At 42.3% G+C, this 23,082-nt stretch overlaps 1 protein-coding gene across 2 annotated transcripts in view; it reads left to right on the forward strand.

Annotated features, from left to right (window-relative positions):
• LOC139386179 (membrane-associated phosphatidylinositol transfer protein 3-like) overlaps positions 1-15,675 on the forward strand; it is a 118,280-nt gene extending 102,605 nt beyond the window's left edge. For both annotated transcript variants that reach the window (XM_071131650.1, XM_071131651.1), the window contains exons 14-20: positions 5,860-5,976; positions 6,316-6,464; positions 6,780-6,929; positions 7,540-7,723; positions 8,233-8,361; positions 8,679-9,060; positions 13,902-15,675. In XM_071131650.1, coding sequence (XP_070987751.1) covers positions 5,860-5,976; positions 6,316-6,464; positions 6,780-6,929; positions 7,540-7,723; positions 8,233-8,361; positions 8,679-8,993 — 1,044 coding nt within the window. In that variant the 3' untranslated portion in view covers positions 8,994-9,060; positions 13,902-15,675. The remainder of the gene's footprint in view (positions 1-5,859; positions 5,977-6,315; positions 6,465-6,779; positions 6,930-7,539; positions 7,724-8,232; positions 8,362-8,678; positions 9,061-13,901) is intronic.
• The last annotated feature ends 7,407 nt before the right edge of the window (positions 15,676-23,082 follow it).

A 23,082-nucleotide genomic window follows, 5' to 3' on the forward strand; every position in this document is an offset into this window, starting at 1 on the left:
TTTGGAGGATGGCCTGGTGTCAAGAAGGGCAGCAAAGAAGCCACTTCTCTCCAGGAAAAACATCAGGGACAGACTGATATTCTGCAAAAGGTACAGGGATTGGACTGCTGAGGACTGGGGTAAAGTCATTTTCTCTGATGAATCCCCTTTCTGATTGTTTGGGGCATCTGAAAAAAAGCTTGTCTGGAGAAGACAAGGTGAGCGCTACCATCAGTCCTGTGTCATGCCAACAGTAAAGCATCCTGAGACCATTCATGTGTGGGATTGCTTCTCAGCCAAGGGAGTGGGCTCACTCACAATTTTGCCTAAGAACATAGCCATGAATAAGAGAGCAACTTCTCCCAACCATCCAGGAACAGTTTGGTGACAAACAATGCCTTTTCCTGCATGATGGAGCACCTTGCCATAAGGCATAAGTGATAACTACGTGGCTCGGGGAACAAAACATTGATATTTTGGGTCCATGGCCAGGAAACTCCCCAGACCTTAATCCCATTGAGAACTTGTGGTCAATCCTCAAGAGGCGGGTGGACAAACAAAACCCCACAAATTCTGAAAAACTCCAAGCATCGATTATGCAAGAATGGGCTGCCATCAGTCAGGATGTGGCCCAGAAGTTAATTGACAGCATGCCAGGGCAGATTTCAGAGGTCTTGAAAAGAAGGGTCAACACTGCAAATATTGACTCTTTGCATCAACTTCATGTAATTGTCAATAAAAGCCTTTGACACTTACTTTTTTGCCCCACTGCACATTGTTTGTCTTCAGGAAGGCAGTGAGTTGTGCGCAACAGCTTTCTCTAAATTTTTTATACAATTGTTGATAGGAATGGGAGATTCAATATAGGCCGATAGTTTTTAATATTTTCCAGGTCAAGGTTTGCCTTTTTCAAGAGAGGCTTTATTACTGCCACATTTAGTGAGTTTGGTACACATCTGGTGGATGTGCTGTTTATTATGTTCAGCATAGGAGGTCCAAGCACAGGAAGCAGCTCTTTCAGTAGTTTAGTTGAAATAGGGTCCAGTATGCAGCTTGAAGGTTTAGAGGCCATGATTATTTTCATCAATGTGTCAAGATATATACTGTATATATTAAAAAACTTGAGTGTCTCTCTTGATCCTAGGTCCTGGCAGAGTTGTGCAGACTCAGGACAAATTAGCTTTGGAGGAATACGCAGATTTAAAGAGGAGTCCGTATTTTGCTTTCTAATGATCATGATCTTTTCCTCAAAGAAGTTAATGAATTTATCACGGCTGAAGTGAAAGCCATCCTCTCTTGGGGAATGCTGCTATTTAGTTTTGGATTGTTGTTATTCTCCTCAATTAAGTTGGAAAAATAGGATGATCGAGCAGCAGTGAGGGCTCTTCGATACTGCACGGTACTGTCTTTCCAAGCTAGTAGGAAGACTTCCAGTTTGGTGTAGCGCCATTTCCGTTCCAATTTTCTGGAAGCTTGCTTCAGAGCTTGGATATTTTCTGTATACCAGGGAGCTAGTTTCTTATGACAAATGTTTTTGTTTTTTAGGGGTGTTACTGCATCTAGGGTATTGCTCAAGGTTAAATTGAGTTCCTCAGTTAGATGGTTAACTGATTTTTGTACTCTGACGTCCTTGGGTAGGTGGAGGGTGTCTGGAATGGCATCTAGGAATCTTTGGGTTGTCCGAGAATTCATAGCATGGCTTTTGATGATCATTGGTTAGGGTCTGAGCAGATTATTTGTTGTGATTGCAAATGTAATAAAATGGTGGTCCAATAGTCCAGGATTATGAGGAAAAACATTAAGACCCACGCCATTTATTCCACAGGACAAAACTAGGTCCAGAGTATGACTGTGGCAGTGAGTAGGTCCGGAGACATGTTGGACAAAACCCACTTAGTCGATGATGGCTCCGAAAGCCTTTTGGAGTGGGTCTGTGGACTTTTCCATGTGAATATTAAAGTCACCTAAAATGTGAATATTATCTGCCATGACGACAAGGTCCAATAGGAATTCAGGGAACTCAGTGAGGAACACTGTATATGGCCCAGGAGGCCTATAAACAGTAGCTATAAAAAGTCATTGTGTAGGCTACATAGATTACATGACTAGAAGCTCAAAAGACGAAAACGTCGGGGGAGGGGGTTTTGTCAATTGAAATTTGCTGTAAATGTTAGCAACACCTCCGTCTCTTTACGGGATGTGCAGGGGATATGGTCACTAGTGTAGCCAGGAGGTGAGGCCTCATTTAACACAGTAAATTCATCAGGCTTAAGCCATGTTTCAGTCAGGCCAATCACATCAAGATTATGATCAGTGTTTAGTTCATTGACTATAACTGCCTTGGAAATTAGGGATCTAACATTAAGTAGCCCTATTTTGAGATGTGAGATATCACAATCTCTATCAATAATGGCAGGAATGGAGTAGGTCTTTATTCTAGTGAGATTGCTAAGGCGAACACCGCCATGTTTAGTTTTGCCCAACCTAGATTGAGGCACAGACACGGTCTCAATGGGGATAGCTGAGCTGACTACACTGACTGTGCTAGTGGCAGGCTCCACTAAGCTGGCAGGCTGGCTATCAGCCTGCTGCCTGCACCCTATCTCATTGTGGAGCTAGGGGAGTTAAGAGCCCTGTCAATGTTCGGAAATAAGATGAGAGCACCCCTCCAGCTAGGATGAAGTCCGTCACTCCTCAACAGGCCAGTTTGTGGGTGTCCCAGAAAGAGGGCCAATTATCTACAAATTCTATCTTTTGGGAGGGGCAGAAAACAGTTTTCAACCAACAATTGAATTGTGAGACTCTGCTGTAGAGCTCATCACTCCCCCTAACTGGGAGGGAGCCAGAGACAATTACTCGATGCCGACACATCTTTCTAGCTGATTTGCACGCTGAAGATGGTGACCTCTGACTGTTTCATCCTAACATTGAATTGGAGTGACAATACAATACGTAAAGACATAACTTGAAGCAACCATGTATTTATCCATGGAGCACGTTCTGATTGGCCAGTGAGGTGTCAAGCCTCGACACACCCACAACTTGTTTATTAATCAAAACTCAGCCCTTACGCACCACCAGCTACTGCTCCCATTATTCCAGTTTTGAAAATAGCAAAAATATTTCTGACACAACCCCGTACCTATAATGCTACCGCCAGTGAAAAATGTACCATTGCATTAGGTTTGCTCAAATAGAGCCCTTAATGTACATATGCTACTGCACCACAACCCTTAGAAATGGCCCTTTAAGTCTTCCTAAAAGTTTCCTTCAGTCAAACCCGTCCCCAATTACTCTATCACCTACCACCTGTGGTTAAGACTGAGGTAATGCAGCATACATCACTGCAACATAGCCAGGGAATTACATCTGCAAACTCCTTTGCTTTCATTTCCTATTAAAATCCCACCAGCTCAGCAATAAAGTTGTTTATGTCCCAAACGGCACGCTATTCTCTATGTAGTGCACTACTTTAGACTAGCCATATGGGCCCTAGTCAAAAGTAGTGTGCACTACATATTGAATAGGGTGCCTTTTGGGATGCGTTCATAGAGTTAGAGGATTTCTCCTTAGCTTAGCTCAGTTAGGGTTATTCATCTTTCTCTTTGAAATGAGATGTAGTGAAGGGGAACTAGAACCACACTCCTACTGTAGCCAGGGGTTCATGGAGATTCGACAGCCTCTTTTGGTAAGGTCCTGTAGTGCACATTTCTTCTGAGACTCATTCGCCACACGTCTCAAATGTGATGCATCGCATCAAAATGTGTAGGGCTATTTGTCATCGTTCCTTTGACATTCCATTCTGCCGATGTAAACACTACGTCTGAAGAGGAGTGATGCAGAAAGTAATGAAAGACAAATGTGTAGCCCCAAATGGCCCTATTCCCTTTATAGTACATTACATTTGACCAGAGATCATGGTCTCTGGTAAAAGTCGTGCACTATATACTCTTAGAAAAAGGGTTGCAAAAAGGCTCTCCCCATAGGACAACCCTTTTTGGATCCAGGTACAACCCTTTTACACCAGGTACAACCCTTTTACACCAGGTACAACCCTTTTACACCAGGTACAACCCTTTTTGGATCCAGGTACAACCCTTTTACACCAGGTACAACCCTTTTACACCAGGTACAACCCTTTTTGGATCCAGGTACAACCCTTTTACACCAGGTACAACCCTTTTTGGATCCAGGTACAACCCTTTTACACCAGGTACAACCCTTTTTGGATCCAGGTACAACCCTTTTACACCAGGTACAACCCTTTTTGGATCCAGGTACAACCCCTTTTACACCAGGTACAACCCTTTTTGGATCCAGGTACAACCCTTTTTGGATCCAGGTACAACCCTTTTTGGATCCAGGTACAACCCCTTTTACACCAGGTACAACCCTTTTTGGATCCAGGTACAACCCCTTTTACACCAGGTACAACCCTTTTTGGATCCAGGTACAACCCCTTTTACACCAGGTACAACCCCTTTTTGGATCCAGGTACAACCCTTTTACACCAGGTACAACCCCTTTTTGGATCCAGGTACAACCCCTTTTACACCAGGTACAACCCTTTTTGGATCCAGGTACAACCCTTTTACACCAGGTACAACCCCTTTTACACCAGGTACAACCCTTTTACACCAGGTACAACCCTTTTTGGATCCAGGTACAACCCCTTTTACACCAGGTACAACCCTTTTTGGATCCAGGTACAACCCATTTTACACCAGGTACAACCCTTTTTGGATCCAGGTACAACCCTTTTACACCAGGTACAACCCTTTTTGGATCCAGGTACAACCCCTTTTACACCAGGTACAACCCTTTTTGGATCCAGGTACAACCCATTTTACACCAGGTACAACCCTTTTTGGATCCAGGTACAACCCCTTTTACACCAGGTACAACCCTTTTTGGATCCAGGTACAACCCTTTTACACCAGGTACAACCCTTTTACACCAGGTACAACCCTTTTACACCAGGTACAACCCTTTTTGGATCCAGGTACAACCCCTTTTACACCAGGTACAACCCTTTTTGGATCCAGGTACAACCCATTTTACACCAGGTACAACCCTTTTACACCAGGTACAACCCTTTTACACCAGGTACAACCCTTTTTGGATCCAGGTACAACCCATTTTACACCAGGTACAACCCTTTTACACCAGGTACAACCCTTTTTGGATCCAGGTACAACCCTTTTACACCAGGTACAACCCTTTTTGGATCCAGGTACAACCCTTTTACACCAGGTACAACCCTTTTTGGATCCAGGTACAACCCCTTTTACACCAGGTACAACCCTTTTTGGATCCAGGTACAACCCTTTTACACCAGGTACAACCCTTTTACACCAGGTACAACCCTTTTACACCAGGTACAACCCTTTTTGGATCCAGGTACAACCCCTTTTACACCAGGTACAACCCTTTTTGGATCCAGGTACAACCCCTTTTACACCAGGTACAACCCCTTTTACACCAGGTACAACCCTTTTACACCAGGTACAACCCTTTTTGGATCCAGGTACAACCCTTTTACACCAGGTACAACCCTTTTACACCAGGTACAACCCCTTTTACACCAGGTACAACCCTTTTACACCAGGTACAACCCTTTTTGGATCCAGGTACAACCCTTTTACACCAGGTACAACCCTTTTTGGTTCAATGTAGAACCGTCTGTGGAAAGGGTTATACATGGAACCCAAAAGAGTTCAACAGGGAACCAAACAGGTTCTACTTGGAACCAAATATGGTTATTCAAAGGATTCTCCATTTAGGTTCTAGATAGCACCTTTTTTCTAAGAGTGTAGGGTTCCATTTGGGATGCATACAAACCCAAAGAGAAGTGACAGAAAATGACTTCTCCTCATGCAGAATGTGACTGGCAACCACAGGGTGAATGATGTCATCACCACAGAGGAGGGACCACAGACTTTGGTTGGTCGGTTCATGTACGGCCCCTTGGACATGGTGACTCTGACTGGAGAGAAGGTGACGACACCACACAACATGCCTCAGCAATAAACATTATTAATTAAAAGTGTCTGCATGTCAATAAACATTAACCCATATTGCTCTGACGAAGGATCTTGCTCCTGAACCTTTTTGCATAATTTGCAAACACCCGTTGCACTATTTACAACACTATAGTTGCAGCACTTTTAAAAGTGTCTGCGTGTCCATAAAGTTAAATTGATACTTCTCTTAAAGTGAGTGGTCTGACAAAGGAATTTGTTTTGACAGACGTCAACACTAAAGTTAATTGAAAGGAATTAAATTGCTGCCCTGAACCTTATAATCTTATCATGAATCTATCTTGTCCTCTCACAGGTGGACATTCTCCTGATGACACAGCCCCAGTCCGGCCGCTGGATCCACTTTGACACAGAGGTGACCACCAGTAGTGGCAGAGTGGTCTACACAATTCCCAAGAGCAAGAAGCTGGCCACCGGGGTCTACCCTATCAAAATGGTGGTCAAGTAATCAAACAGCTCCTTTTTATTCCTTATTGAGATGCAAACACAGCATGTTTGTTACAGTATGTTAGCGGTTCTATCAATAATAAAATGGATGTGGGTTGGGACGAGTTCCCATGAAAGTGTACTGAATTAAAGGGTACTGAATTCAAATATGGCACATATCAGTGATGGAGGTAAAGTAGCGTGAAGCTCTAACAGTGTACTCACAGGTTGTTGAATAACAAAGAGCCCCAGAGGTGCTGCTGCTGTGAATTACCACCAAACCTATTGATCATCCTCCCCCCTCTCCCCCTCTCTTTTCCTCTCTCTCCCCAGGGGAGATCAGACGAGTGCGGAGGCCTACCTGACGGTGCTGCCCAGGGGGATGGAGTGTGTGGTCTTCAGCATCGATGGCTCCTTCGCTGCTAGCGTCTCCATCATGGGCAGCGACCCTAAAGTCCGTCCCGGAGCTGTGGACGTCGTCAGGTAACTGATGCCTCTGTGTGTGTGTGTGTGTGTGTGTGTGTGTGTGTGTGTGTGTGTGTGTGTGTGTGTGTGCGTGCAGTTGTTTGTGTGTATGTTTGTGAATGTGTCTTCCAGATTTTGTTTGATTAAGGAGCAGTTCAAGCAGAGAGAAATGATTAATGGAATGAAATGATAACTAAATTGCAACGCCAAGAAGTCATCTGTTCAGCTCAAAATATTATCCTTTTATTTTGTCACATTAAAGGGAGTTTGAAGGAAGTTGCTGAATAGCATTAGCGCAATTGCTAACTAGCATTAGCGCAATGACTGGAAGTCTACATAAAAAGCTGTAAACTTCCAGTCATTGCGCTAATGCTAGTTAGCACTGGTTTGCAAAACTACCTCTAACGTCCTTCATACTGGACACAGATACATAGCAAATGTCTCCACAAGTTAATCTGACTCTGGGGAAGTAGATAAAGGGCTTCATTGTAACAAAACAAACACTAAAAAGATGAAAATAAAAAATAAACCATAAATCTCAGAGGAATATTATTGATGTCAATCTGTCATTATGTTCAGTGAAAACGATAATTCTCAGAGCAATGTATCTATTTATCTTTGTGTCCAGACACTGGCAGGACCTGGGCTATCTTATCATCTACATCACAGGGAGGCCAGACATGCAGAAGCAGCGTGTGGTGTCATGGCTGTCCCAACACAACTTCCCCCAGGGCATGATCTTCTTCTCTGAGGGCCTGGTCCACGACCCACTGAGACAGAAAACCATCTTCCTCAGGAACCTAGTGCAGGAGGTACAATACCTTCAAAATAATGTGGATATCTTTTTCTTTCTATCTCGACTCCTTCTCTTTGTGTATGTCTCTTCCTCTCTTTCTCTCTCTCACCCTCTATATCTCGCACTCTATTTTTTCTCTCCCTTTCTCTCTCTCTCTTCTTCTCTCTTTCTCGTCCTCCCCTATTTCTCACGCACACTTCTTTGGTTCTCACATTGACATTGACTTTGTAGGCACAGCAGTATAACCTCTGGTCGCACTGCATGAAAGTGCCAAACCCATCATCAAGTGTTACTTCCCCCCCCCCTCCCTCTCTGTCTCTTTCTTTCTTTCTTTCTTTCTTTCTTTCTCTATCTCTCTCTATCTCTCTCGCTCCCTCCATCCCTCTCTCTCTCTCTTTCTTTCTTTCTTTCTCTCTCTCTCTTTCTTTCTTTCTTTCTCTCTCTCTCTCACTTTCCCTCTCTGTCTCTCTCCCTCTTTCTCTCTTTCTCCTCTCCCTCTCTCTCTCTCTTTTCTCTCTCTGCCAGTGTCACATTAAGATCAACTCAGCCTATGGCTCCATGAAGGACATCTCCGTGTACAACATGCTGGGTCTGAGTCCTTCCCAGATTTATATTGTGGGCAGGCCTTCCAAGAAGTACCAGAATCAATGTCAGGTAGACATCAGTACACTCTTCTACTTTTCTTTAACGATCAAGCTAATGGCATTGATTCACTAATAGTTATCAATCGTGTTTTGATGTATCTATTCTGGTCTGTCTTTCCTGTCACTCTCCATCGCTATCTACCTGTTTAGTCTTCTATTCTTTTATCTAACATGGCCACTCTCACTAACTGTCTCGCTCTCTCTCTCGCTCTCTCTCTCGCTCTCGCATTCTCCTATTCTCTCGCTCTCTCTCTCTCTCTCTCTCTCTCTCTCGCACTCTCTCTCTCTCTCTCGCACTCTCTCTCTCTCTCTCTCTCTTTCCCATAGTTCCTAAGTGATGGCTATGCAGTGCACCTCTCCTCACTGCAGTTTGGCCACCGGGCCAGACCCAAGAAGCTTTCCTCAGTACGCATGGTCCTGAAGAAAGGCTCCTTTGGCCTCTCTGCCAAACCTGACTTCCTGTGTAAACGCACCCACCTGAGGAGAACCATGTCTGTCCAACACCCTGATCCTCCCTGCACCCCCAACCCCAAGCCTGAGCGGGCCCAGAGCCAACCAGAGTCTGACCAGGACCCCGGGGGAGGAGGTGGCCATGGTGTCTGGGGGCGGGCCTCCATGCACCGTGGAGAAACGACACCCTGACGGACAGAGAGAGATGGAGGGATGATGGAAGAGGAGGAGGACAGGGGTCTCAGTGTCCAGGGTCAAGGTGAACATTCACACTTAAATGGTTTAAATTGCCCTATATTATACTCCTAAAACTGTATGATTATACCATCTCTCTATAATAGCAACACACTGAAAATATCCCCCCAGAACCTGTTTCTGCGTTGGTGTACTTGAGGCTGTGAAAATACCTTGTTCCCTCTTCCATTGTGTAATTTGTGTAGACTGCAGCATATGGGCAATTATATAATGTGAATAAATTATTAATTTAGATATTGACTTTTGGCTCTTCAGCATTGTGGCCTAAGCCTAAGCCTCTGAGAACATAAGGCTTTGGAAAGCTTTGACTCCAAGCTGTGCACTCTAGTGCAGTCAATAAATGTTCACCTTGATTTTGTTATGTTTTGTGGTGTGGTCCATCATCCCTCCACAAGGGTCATCACAGCTGGAATAGGACCTGCAGATGGCTTGATTTTGTTATGTTTTGTGGTGTGGTACACAAGGGTCATCACAGCTGGAATAGGAGCTGCAGACGGCTTGATTTTGTTATGTTTTGTGGTGTGGTACATAAGGGTCATCACAGCTGGAATAGGAGCTGCAGACGGCTTTATTTTAATTATTATAATTTTTTTTATTTTACCCCTTTTCGCCCCGATTTCGTGGTATTTTGGTAGTTACAGTCTTGTCTCATCGCTGCAAGTCTCGTTCAGACTCAGGAGAGGCGAAGGTCGAGAGCGATGTTTCCTCCGAAACACAACTCAACCAAGCCGCTTCTTGACACAATGGAAACACAGTACACTTAGCGACCTTGTCAAGGACATCCCTGCCAGCCAAACCCTCCAATAACCCGGGCGACGCTGGGCCGATTGTGCGCTGCCCCATGGGTCTCCCAGTCGCGGCCGGCTGCGACAGAGCCTGGACTCGAACCAGGATCTCTAGTGGCACAGCTAGCAAGTGCGATGCAGTGCCTTGGGAGGCCACTTGGGAGGCCCAGACATTATGATTTATACAGCTAAACAAAATAATAATAATAACAGCTTTACTGTCTGAGAGAAGGGGAGAGGGGCAGAGAGGGAGAGAAGACAGAGATGGAGCGAGAGAGAGATAAAACTGAAAAAGTGAAACATGGAGAGAGAGACTGCAGTCAGAAAGATGGAGAGAGAGGAAAGAGAACGAGAGATGGAGAAAGAAAGCAGGCAGGAAGATATAGAGATAGGGGGAGAGCAGACAGACAGAAACGGAGAGAGAGAGCAGAGATCAGTCTGTATACTCCCTCATAAATATTCATGCAGGAACCTGAGATAGCTGTGCTATTATTAGGAACAGTTCCTTTATTTTCAAAGCCCAATGCCTCCTATTTTCCCATTTAACAGAGCTGAAATCCACTCATTTCTAGATTTGGGAATAGTGTTTCTGCAATTAAGGAGATTGGAGCATGGGTACTATGTCACTTCAGTGGGCCTGTAGGAACTAATCTACACTGAACAAAAATAGTCATGTGAAGTCCATAGATTGAAGCCTAATTTATTTATTTAAATGTATTTAAATTGACTGATTTCCTTATATGAACTATAACTCGGCAAAATCATAGAAATTGTTGCATGTTGCGTGTATATTTTTGTTCAGTATAGTTGTCTTTCGTTGGTCACGGTAATGCACAGGTGTATAGGATAATTCACTGTTCACTTACAGAACATTCGGAAAGTATTCAGGCCCCTTCCCTTTTCCACATTTTGTTACATTACAGCCTTATTCTAAAATGTATTAAATATGATTATTTCTTCATCAATCTACACACAATACCCCATAATGACAAAGTGCAAAAAGGTTTCTACAAATTTGAGCAAATGTATTGAAATGGAAAAACAGAAATACTTTATTTACATAAGTATTCTGACTCTTTGCTATGAGACTCAAAATTTAGCTCAGGTACATCCTGTTTCAAATTTTCATCCTTGAAATGTTTCTACATCTTGATTGGAGTCCACTTGTGATAAATTCAATTGATTGGATATGATGGAAAGTAACAAACCTGTCTATATAAGGTCCAACAGTTGACAGTGTATGTCAGAGCAAAAACCAAGCCATGAGGTCGAAGGAATTGTCCCCAAAAAATGTTTGCTGCGTTGAAGGTCCCAAAGTACACAGTGGCCTCCATCATTCTTGAATGGAAGAAGTTTAGAACCACCAAGACTTTTCCTTGAGCTAGCCGCTGGCCCAACTGAGCAATCGGGGGAGAATGGCCTTGGTCAGGGAGGTGACCAAGAACCTGATCGTCACTCTGACAGAGCTCCAGAGTTACTCTGTGGAGATGGGAGAACCTTCCTGAAGGACAACCACCTCTGCAACACTTCACAAATCAGGCATTTATGGTAGAGTGGCCAGACCGATGCCACTCCTCAGTAAAAGGCACATGACAGCCCGCTTGGAGATTGCCAAAAGGCACATAAAGGACTATCAGACCATGAAAAACAAGATTCTCTGGTCTGATGAAACCAAAATTAAACTCTTTGGCCTGAATGCTAAGCTTCACGTCTGGAGGAAACCTGGCACCATCCCTATGGTGAAGCATGGTGGTGGCATCATCATGCTGTGGAGGTGTTTAAAGCGGCAGGGACTGGGAGACAAGTCAGGATCGAGGGAAAGATGAACGGAGCAAAGTATAGAGAGATCCTTGATGAAAACCTGTTCCAGAGCTCTCAGGACCTCAGACTGGAGTGAAGGTTCACCTTCCAACAGAACAACAACCCTGAGCACACAGCCAATACAATGCAGGAGTGGCTTATGGACAAGTCTCTGAATGTCCTTCTGTGGCCCAGCCAGAGCCCAGATGAACCCGGTCGAACATCTTTGGAGAGACCTGAAAATAGCTGTGCAGCGATGCTCCCGATCCAACCCGACAGAGCTTGAGAGGATCTGCAGAGAAGAATGGGAGAAACTCCCCAAATAAAGGTGTGCCAAACTTGAAGCGTCATACCCAATAAGACTCAAGGCTGTAATTTTATGTAAATTATGTAAATGTGTTATATTTCAGTTTTTTTTAAATGTTATATACATTTAAAGTTGGAAGTTTACATACACTTAGGTTGGAGTCATTAAAACTCGTTTGTCAACCACTCCACACATTTCTTGTTAACAAAAACTGTAGTTTTGGCAAGTCGGTTAGGACTTTGTGCATGACACAAGTAATTTTTCCAACAATTGTTTACAGACAGATTATTTCACTTATAATTCACTGTATCACAATTTCAATGGGTCAGAAGTTTACATACTAAATTGACTGTGCCTTTAATTAAACAGCTTGGAAAATTCCAGAAAATGATTTCATGGCTTTAGAAGCTTCTGATAGGCTAAATTACATAATTTGAGTCAATTGGAGGTGTACCTGTGGATATATTTCAAGGCCTACCTTCAAACTCAGTGCCTCTTTGCTTGACATCATGGGAAAATCTAAAGAAATCAGCCAAGATCTCAGAAAAAAAGTCACAAGTCTGGTTTATCCTTGGGAGCAATTTCCAAATGCCTGAAGGTACCACGTTCATCTGTACAAACAATAGTATGCAAGTATAAACACCATGGGACCACGCAGCCTTGTTACCGCTCAGGAAGGAGACATGTTCTGTCTCCTAGAGATGAACGTACTTTGGTGCGAAAAGTGCAAATCAATCCCAGATGAACAGCAAAGGACCTTGTGAAGATGCTGGAGGAAACAGGTTCAAAAGTATCTATATCCACAGTAAAGCGAGTCCTATATTGACATAACCAGAAAGGCCGCTCATCAAGGAAGAAACCACTGCTCCAAAACTGCCATAAAAAAAGCCAGACTACGGTTTGCAACTTCACACGGGGACAAAGATTGTACTTTTTGGAGAAATGTCCTATGGTCTAATGAAACAAAAATATAACTGTTTGGCCATAATGACCATCGTTATGTTTGGAGGAAAAAGGGGGAGGCTTGCAAGCCGAAGAACACCATCCGAACCATGAACCACGGGGGTGGCAGCATCATTTTGTGGGGGTGCTTTGCTGCAGGAGGGACTGGTCCACTTCACAAAATAGATGGGATCATGAGGAGGGAAAATTATGTGGTTATATTGAAGCAACATCTCAAGACATCAGCCAGGAAGTTCAAGCTTGTTCGCAAATGGATCTGCCAAATGGACAATGACCCTAAGCATACTTCCAAAGTTGTGGCAAAATAGCTTAAGGACAACGAAGTCAAGGTATTGGAGCGGCCATCACAAAGCCCTGACCTCAATCCTATAGAAAATATGTGGGCAGAACTGAAAAAGCGTTTGCGAGCAAGGAGGCCTACAAACCTGACTCAGTTACACCAGCTCTGGGAAGCTTGTGGAAGGCTACCCGAAATGTTTGACCCAAGTTACACAATTTAAAGACAATGCTACCAAATACTAATTGTAATGTAATCTTCTGACCCACTGGGAATGTGATAAAATAAATAAAAGCTGAAATAAATCATCCTCTACTATTATTCTGACATTTCACATTCTTAAAATAAAGTGGTGATCCTAACTGACCTAAAACAGGGAATTTTTACTAGGATTAAATGTCAGGAATTGTGAAAAACTGAGTTCAAATGTATTTGGCTAAGGTGTATGTAAACTTCCGACTTCAACTGTATACATTTGCACAATTGTCTAAAAACCTGTTTTCGCTTTGTCATTATGGAGTATTGTGTATAGATTGATCAGGGGAAAAAACTATTTAATCCATTTTAGAATAAGGCTGCAACGTAACAATATTTGGATAAAGTCAAGGGGTCTGAATACCTTCTGAATGCATTGTATATATACTGAATGTGGCTTTGGGATTTGATTGGAATTTGAACCACTATACTAACTGAATCTCTCTTTCTTTTGGCAGTGTCGTCACCTATATTGGATCTTCTGCTGGTATCAGTTGTGTTAACCTCCTGCTTGGCTGCTTGGCCCTCTACACTTCTTTAACAGCTGCCCTTCTCCACTCCCAGGACTCAGTAGATGATGTTCCTCAAGCTTTCTCCTCATGCTTGAAAAAGACATGGATTCGTCCTAATGCTGTCTCTCAAGCTCAAATTATGTCCAATGTGGCAAAAGTTTTTTCAGTGGCAGTGCTAATGAATCAATGTGTTATCGTTTGTCAAGCTGAGAGAGAGAGACACTTTGGTCATTTGTAAAATGGTGCAGAAACATTTGCTGCAGAACATTAGATCAGCACACAGATACAACCAGTCATATGCCAGAAGACTCCCTCTCATCCCCCACTGGGAATAGTAACAGAGAAGATCCTGTTGAAACCTATGGAGGAATGTTCTAGCCCAAGCAATACACCACCAGGAGATGTTCCAGAGGGTGTTCATTGATCTGCTGTGTTGACAGGTGGCAGAGCTACACCGACTGACTCTTGCAATTATGCTCTATGTAAATAGGACAGACATCTTGTCCCTCTCTATGGTCTGTGTCCCCAGGATTGCTGTGGGGCCTCTGGCTGCTTCACGCTGGAGACATTAACCTTATGTTCCTCAGCCCGGCTGACTAAACTAACCCCACTCCAGCCTCCGCCCTATAGCCATCCATCCATCTCTCCCTCTCTCATTCAGTCAGTCATTGAGGCAGAACATGGCTTCAGACAGCAGCCTGGTAGGGGGTCCATGGCCACTGGTTGCTCTGACTTGCACTATACAAGTACTACAGTATACCGTGGTGCTTGGTGGGCTGTAGTTCTGTGGAATGCCTGTGGAATGCTGTTACTCCTGCTGGCTCAGATACGATAGCGGGATTTTCTTGCTGTTGTGATCTTATATCGGTCCGCAGATGTGTAACTACATGTTTTACTCCTTCCCTGTCGAGGTTCTGGGCTCGTATGATATGCTTTGTAAAGCTGTTCGAGGGAAGGCTTGTACTGAATTGACTGAAATTGTTTACAGGTTGGTGATGAGATAGACACAGCCATCAGAGTAGTCATGACGACCTCTCATGAGGAATGATGAAATCAATGATTTGATTTTGTTATGGTCAAAAGTCTACGACATGGACCTGACAGTTGGAAGAGAATACGTCCTGTTAACATTATATCTTGCAATAGATCCTAACTTTCTTGTCAGGGGAAATAACATCATTCAGAATGCGATAGTTAGCAGCCATTTTAGGAAAGCTACATCTTGAACTGTGAGGGTCATTGGGACTAATGAAGGGGCATGTCTATTGATATGAGATACCATGTCACCTTATCATACATTGTACTATGGTGGGTTAGGAAAAGATCTCACCTCTCTTTGCAACACACATATTTTTCTATGATGAAAAACTGTGTGCAGAAATATTTTAAAAGTGTGTTTTTTAAACTTTGTTGTTTAATGTGACTGATAGTTACTTTTGCCTTAATATCTATTTTGTTGTTGTGTAGAATAATGAAAATGATATTACTAACCTAATTGCTTGACCAAAGTATGAGTTTGACATTCATGAGAAAGTACATTGTATCTACTTGATATTTTGTCTTGTATACATTTTAAGTATATGCTGGAATGGAGTCATGCTTCATGTATGCACTGTGTGTGTGTGTGTGTGTGTGTGTGTGTGTGTGTGTGTGTGTGTGTGTGTGTGTGTGTGTGTGTGTGTGTGTGTGTGTGTGTGTGTGTGTGTGTGTGTGTGTGTGTGTGTGTGTGTGCGTATGCGTGTGCGTGCTTATGTGTACGTTTCTATATATTTAAGTATTACGTTTCTGTATAATCAAGTATTTATGGTGTAAATACCTGGAGCTCCAATATGCTCCTGAACATGAAAGTAAAGACCATGTATTCTGGAAGGAGAAGTCGAAGGTTGTTCAGTGTTGCCTGTTAAAAGCAGGAGTATGGTTCAGATTTAAGATGAGTGTTTCACCAAGGATTACACTGGCAAGGTTTTTATAACTGTCAAGAAAGAGTGAGAGCTTTAGCATTGCCTCTGGGTTTAGTTTCAAACCCATTGACTGGAGAATAATCTCTGTTGGTTGAAATTAGAAGCTTTGAAAGAGAGTGAGAGAGAGAGAGAGAGAGAGAGAGAGATAAAGAGAGTTGTTTGCTTTCCTCTTTTGTTTAACCACATTGAGTAACACAGCTTTGGGACAGTATCTAAGCTTACTAAACTAATGACAGAACAGTAGCTATATTTAAAACATGAATGTAAAAAAGTCCCAGTAACTCCATCCCTATAATAATGTCAATAACATACCAGCAACAATGTCCTGGTCTGGGTGAATACTGTTGATAGGATGATATACAGTTTGACTTGTGATTTGTATCTTGATCATGACAATGTCATCTGATCATTCCCATCAATATAATGTGTTGTACACGGTATGATAATGTGTTTTCGACGACACTACCATAGGCGTTGTACACTAAGACATTTACAGTGATTCTGATTTCAGCTGGCCTGTTTCCTATACAATGTGGTGTGAAAGGAAAAAATAAATTGCCATGAAATATTTTACATAATTTCTGTAAATTAAGTTATATTTGTTTATTGATTGTCATGCTATTCTATCTTGAGGTAAACTGTATGTTCAGAGTTGCACTGCTGCAGAAAACCAATAGAACATTTTGTTCAGATTGTAGTGGAAACATGTGTTTATGTGATATGGTTTCCTGTAATTGTGTTCTTGGACTTCAACCATCTCTCACTATCTTGTCAGTAATAAAAAGAAAAAGAGCACAGACAGAGGCTCAATGTGGTCCAATGATCCTGTGTCTATATTAATTGCCTTCACAGCTGTCGCTATAGACGCTCCTGTATTGTAATGGAGAGTCGAGAAGCAGGTGAAAAGTTGAATATAATCACTAACATGGAACGTGACAACATAACAGAAGCGTCTACGCATAAACACAGGAACAATACACGTATAAAGAGCACAGACAGAGGCTAAACTTGGTTTTAAAACTCCAATGCTCCTGTGTCTGTGTCAGTGGAGGCTTCTCGGAGCAGGAAGGGGTGGATCATCCTCAGTGAATTTCCTAAAAATAAAAAGTTATACATTTTAGATAAAACTATACAAAATATATTCATGTCACCAAATAATAAATTAAAACTGTCACGTCTACCCCCTTTCCGGCGCTCAACGTCGCCGGTCCACTAACCACCAGTCCTGGCAATCCATCTTTACGCACACCTGGTAACCATCATTACGCATTACGCACACATGTGTCTCATCTGATCTGTCACCTGGACACAATAGTTGAACAGTTTTGAACAAATTCATTACTTCAAAAAAGAAGGAGGAGCAAGAGACAGCTAGATATATTTTGTCCATTTTTATTTCACTTAGCTAGCAAATGGAACTAACTAGTTTTGCCTATTCAAACACCCGGCTCAAACAGAGGGATGCTATGTTAGCTACTGTAGCTGGCAATGACTCCAACACTGGAACTCATCCAAGTCAAGGTAAGCTTTACTAATTTATTGCCACTGGGGCCCGCCTGTGTAACTGTTAACAACTTACTGACTGACCACTGTACTGCATGATTGTAGCGGTTTTACTAACGTTCTATTAGCTTTGTTGACTATGATGTTACTTTAGCTAATATGGTGACAACGATGTAGGCTGTGTGTAGCAGTTATGATATGAAGGTTTGGCTTGGAAAGGTTATTTAGTCTGGTCACAGACAGCTGATGTGTTGTGTATTGAAGTCCACAAGCAAAGGGAAAAGGTGAGAGGAGGAGAGCTCTTAGATGCGAGAAGGAACACGACAGACTGTTTGTATGTAGCTATGGAAGTTAACTGTGTGTGATCAGGGGTGTATAATTCCGCCGATTCTGTTGAAACGTTTCTTAAACGAAAGCAAACAGAATGAAATGGGGATAAACATACCTGATTTTGTCCAATAGAAACTCTTGTTTGCAACTGTTGGACCAATGATTACACCCTAGATCAGCTAGATGCAGGCAAGAATGTGCAAGGCAGTATTGAATGTGTAACTGTCTGTCACCTCAAATTTGTCTCTCCACCTGTCTGCACCTATGTTGTAAACTTTCATTCATAGGTTAGGTTGTAGCAACCTCATGAGGGGTATAGGGAAAATTAGAGTATCATGTAGTAGCCTAAACCTATCGATGTTACATTTAACTGGGTGAAGAAAATATGAACGACAGTCCTCCAATATGCTGTAATAGAAATAAGGCCATGCTCATAAAAAAATAATTGTCCTTAAACGGCACCGACTGCCACTGGTCTTTATTAATAACCTTCAAAGCTAGTAAGGTATCGTTCAGAGCCATTCAGAGCCACCTAATTCCTGTAGTGAAGTACTAGATGCTAATACCAAAGTATATTCCTTTGCTACTCTGATCTGATAGAGCACAGACAAAGGCTTTTGTTTCTTAGTTATCTTCAAAGCTACTCTTAAAGACCCTCCCTCAGTACTTGATTCCAGTACTGAAAGGCTAGCTGCTAAATACACTATACCTTTGAGCTAAATATGTTTGGTACTGTGACCTGAGATGTCTGTGATAAACTGAGCTGTCTCCTCCAGGTTATTCTCCAGCTCTAATAATCAGTCCTGGGAACTTCATCCCATCATTCTAATGACTCCATGAAGCCTATTATCACACATCTTTGTGCAGACCTCTTCTTAATATTTATGCTAATCCACAGCTATTTGGAAAGCTTCACCAGATAGCCCACATTGTAAAATGTTACCCTAAATGCTTAATTAGTTTTTTTAAACTAGGCAACCAATTCCTCCTCACACTCTTATTTTGACTTCCTGTGTCCTTATCCGTGGTGTTATGAATATAATTTGTCCTTGATATATAAATAGGGAGAAAAGTTAGTTCTCAGGAAGTCTGTAGAAAGTAGTGCCTACTTTTTGACACATTTTGTCATACTGGCAAGCCCCTCTAGCTGGCCAATATCTGGAAACAAGGCAGTTTCCCTATAAGACGCATGTACTCATTGTCACTGGTAATGACAAAGTCAAACAAACATTGACCTATCCATCAAATGCAAAAGCTTTTTAGACTTTATAGTATAGGGATTATGATCACTGCAACTCTAGTTATCCTCATTCACAGTTACCAGGCCTACAGTATGTAGTAACTATTGTTATTTTGAATAGTTTATTAGAGTTCCACCATTACCTCTCTTCTAGCCACATAAAAAATCCCTTAGTTGTAAAGACCTTTTTGAACCTGACAGGGTTGTTCCTTTGGCCTATGATAGGAGTCGTGACTTCCATCTCATTCAGTTTGATTAACTGCTCTTGAATTCTTTGGCTGCAAAGCTATTCACTTAAATGGTCAACAGCACAGCAGAGGGCCATCATGCAATCACGTTGAAATATGGCTCACACAGCGGGAGAGAGGGGACTGAAAAGACAACAACATACTCAACATACACACTCATCACAGCACATACACTATATATACAAAAGTATGTGAACACCCCTTCAAATTAGTAGATTCGTCTATTTCAGCCACACCTGTTGCTGACAGGTGTATAAAATCGAGCACACAGCCATTCAATCTCCATAGACAAACTTTGCAGTAGAATGGCCTTACGTCAGCACAAGAACTGTTAGACGAGAGCTTCAAGAAATGGGTTTCGATGGCCAAGCAGCCGCACACAAACCTAAGATCACCATGCGCAATGCCAAGCGTCGGCTGGAGTGGTGTAAAGCTCGCCGCCATTGGACTTTGGAGCAGAGGAAATGGGTTCTCTAGAGTGATAAATCACGCTTCACCATCTGGCAATACGATGGACAAATCTGGGTTTGGCAGATGCCAGGAGAACGCTAACTGCCCCAATGCATGTGCCAACTGTAAAGTTTGGTGGTGGAGTAATAATGGTCTGGGGGTGATTTTCATGGTTCGGGCTAGACCCCTTAGTTCCAGTGAAGGGAAATCTTAACGCTACAGCATACAATGACATTCTAGACAATTCTGGGCTTCTAACTTTGTGGCAACAGTTTGGGGAAGGCCCTTTCCTGTTTCAACATGACAATTCCCCTGTGCACAAAGCGAGGTCCATACAGAAAAATGTAAAATAGGTGTAGAAGAACTTGATTGTGCTACACAGAGCCCTGACCTCAACCCTTATCGAAAACCTTTGGGATGAATTGGAACGCCGATTGTGAGCCAGGCCTAATCAGCCAACATCAGTGCCCGACCTCACTAATGCTCTTATGGCTGAATGGAAGCAAGTCCCCGTAGCACTGTTCCAAATCTAGTGGAAAGCCTTCCCAGAAGAGTGGAGGCTGTTATAGCAGCAAAGGGGGACCAACTCCATATTAATGCCCATGATTTTGGAATGAGATGTTCGACGGGCAGGTGTCCACATACTTTTGGTCATGTAGCCTAGTGGTTAGAGCGATGGGCCTGTAACCGAAAGGTTGCTAGATCGAATCCCCGAGCTGACCAGGTAAAAATCTGTTGTTCTGCCCCTGAACAAGGCACTGTTCCTAGGCCATCATTACAAATAAGAATTTGTACTTAACTGACTTGCCTAGTTGAATAAAGGTTAAATAAAAAAATTATAAAAAAATATATACTGTATGATACAATAGGTGACCTTGGTAACACGTTAGGTAATCCATGTATGTGATTGAAAGTGGTCTCAAGACAGTAATGGATTCCCACTGAAAGCGGTTGTTATGATTTGTAGAATCTGAACTGAAATAGCCCCTAGCAGCACAGCACTTCAGTACTCATAATGACTGAGGAAATATGTGTCTGCACGTCTTGGTTGTGAAACAGAAGATTAAAGCAGCCAAACTGGGAATTGGAGAACTCAGAAGGCGTGCAGCAACAGATCATGTTTTGTTCATTGTCATGCAAAATATTATTGACTAGTATATCAGAATTGTTATTCACAGTACACGTACTGTAGGTCTACTTGCACAGCAGTAACATTCCATCTCATACTTTGGCAGAATCATTTAGCACCAGCACAACTCTCTACTTAACCTCTCTATGGCAGGTAGTTACAGAGCACACCACCACATGCCAGTGCTGAATCAGTGGGATTGTTATTCATGGACACCAATCCAAGGCTTAATTTGTCCTGTGATGACACAGCAGGGATGACATGCTTTAAACTCTGCTTAGATTAACAGCCCAGTGCAGTCGAGAGAGAGAGAGAGAAAAATAAAGAAATCTGAGGGCCAGCCAGACTCTCTCTCTCTCACACACACCGCACACTCCGATGAAGCACATTCCCCCAATTAAAAAGGACAAACCAGCAAGGCCATACAGATAAAGTTTCCCCTGACAATCCAGCGTGGGAAACATGTGCTTTCTTTACGGAGGCTAATATTAGTTTCCAACACCTTAGAAGGGCATTACATTGGCAATTCATTCTTTAGATGACTTTATGTATTCTTTATCTACTCTTATATAAGTGTTTTCCATCACATGACTTTCTAAATGGAAATGTTATATTTTGAAATATAATTCATTTGGTCTCTGCTTTCTATTTAAGCTTAGAGGACATTTAAGAAATTGCCTTAAAATGGATTTGAATAAATGCCCTTTAGAAGAAAAAGGTCACGCACCTGAGCCACAAAACTGTCATTTATCAGACCATTCCCACACTGGTTACGTCTTTGGATTTGACAGCCAGTTTGAATGGTCTCCTCTGATCCGATTTGAGCTCATGACAAAAATGTCTTTTCACTTCACATGCAGGCAATGAATATGTAACTTCATAGAATCACATTCATAAGAATGTAGCTGAATCATTATCTTTGTCTGTGTCCAGGCATGATAAGATTTTATTTAACTAGGCAAGTCAGTTAAGAACAAATTCTTATTTACATTGACAGCCTACCCCAGCCAAACCCAGACAACGCTGAGTCAATTGTGCACCGCCCTATGGGACTCCAAGTCTTGGCCGGATGTGATATTGTGTTGGCTGCTGCCAACACACTGACTCAACTACAGCCACTTTAATAATGGAAATTGATGGAAATTGATGTAAAATATATCACTAGCCACTTTAAACAATGCTACTTAATATAATGTTTACATACCCTACATTACTCATCTCATATGTATATGTATATACTGTACTCTATATCATCTACTGCATCTTTATGTAATACATGTATCACTAGCCACTTTAACTATGCCACTTTGTTTACATACCCTACATTACTCATCTCATATGTATATACTGCACTCGATACCATCTACTGCATCTTGCCTATGCCGTTCTGTACCATCACTCATTCATATCTTTATGTACATATTCTTTATCCCCTTACACTTGTGTCTGTCTATAAGGTAGTAGTTTTGGAATTGTTAGGTTAGATTACTCGGTGGTTATTACTGCATTGTCGGAACTAGAAGCACAAGCATTTCGCTACACTCGCATTAACATCTGCTAACCATGTGTATGTGACAAATAAATTTGATTTGATTTGTTATTGCCTGTATTTGGACCAGGGCCTGTAGTGACACCTCATGCACTGAGATGTAGTGCCTTAGACCGCTGCGCCACAAGCTTTCAAATAGCAAAGAATATAATAGAAAATAAGTTCCTTCAGTCACTTATTCATTTTATAATCGACCAGAAATCAAAGTACTTTATGTCTTCAGTTCTTTATTACTCAGCTGAAATACATGATTTTTCTTATCGGCGGGGTGTTATACAAAATGAAACAATTAGTTGCAACATAACTGTGTAGGTACCGTTGTAGAACATATCTCTTACTTTCAGCACTGTGAACGTTTTTTTTTTTACCAGGTAAGTTGACTGAGAACACATTCTCATTCACAGCAACAACCTGGGGAATAGTTACAGGGGAGAGGAGAGGGATGAAAGAGCCAATTGTAAGAGGATGAATGAGCCAAAGCTGGGGATTATTAGGTGGACAGATGGGGAATTTAGCCAGGACACCGGGGCTAACACCTCTACTCTTATGATAAGTGCCATGGGATCTTTAGTGACCACAGAGAGTCAGGACACCCGTTTAACGTCCCATCAAAAAGGCAGCAACCTACACAGGGAAATGTCCCCAATCCCTGCCCTGGGATAAAAGAAAATAGGTACAGAGGAAAGATTGCGACCTACTGGTCCACCAACACCACTA

The sequence above is a fragment of the Oncorhynchus clarkii genome, chromosome 27 (assembly GCF_045791955.1).
Source record: "Oncorhynchus clarkii lewisi isolate Uvic-CL-2024 chromosome 27, UVic_Ocla_1.0, whole genome shotgun sequence".
Lineage (NCBI taxonomy): Eukaryota > Metazoa > Chordata > Actinopteri > Salmoniformes > Salmonidae > Oncorhynchus > Oncorhynchus clarkii.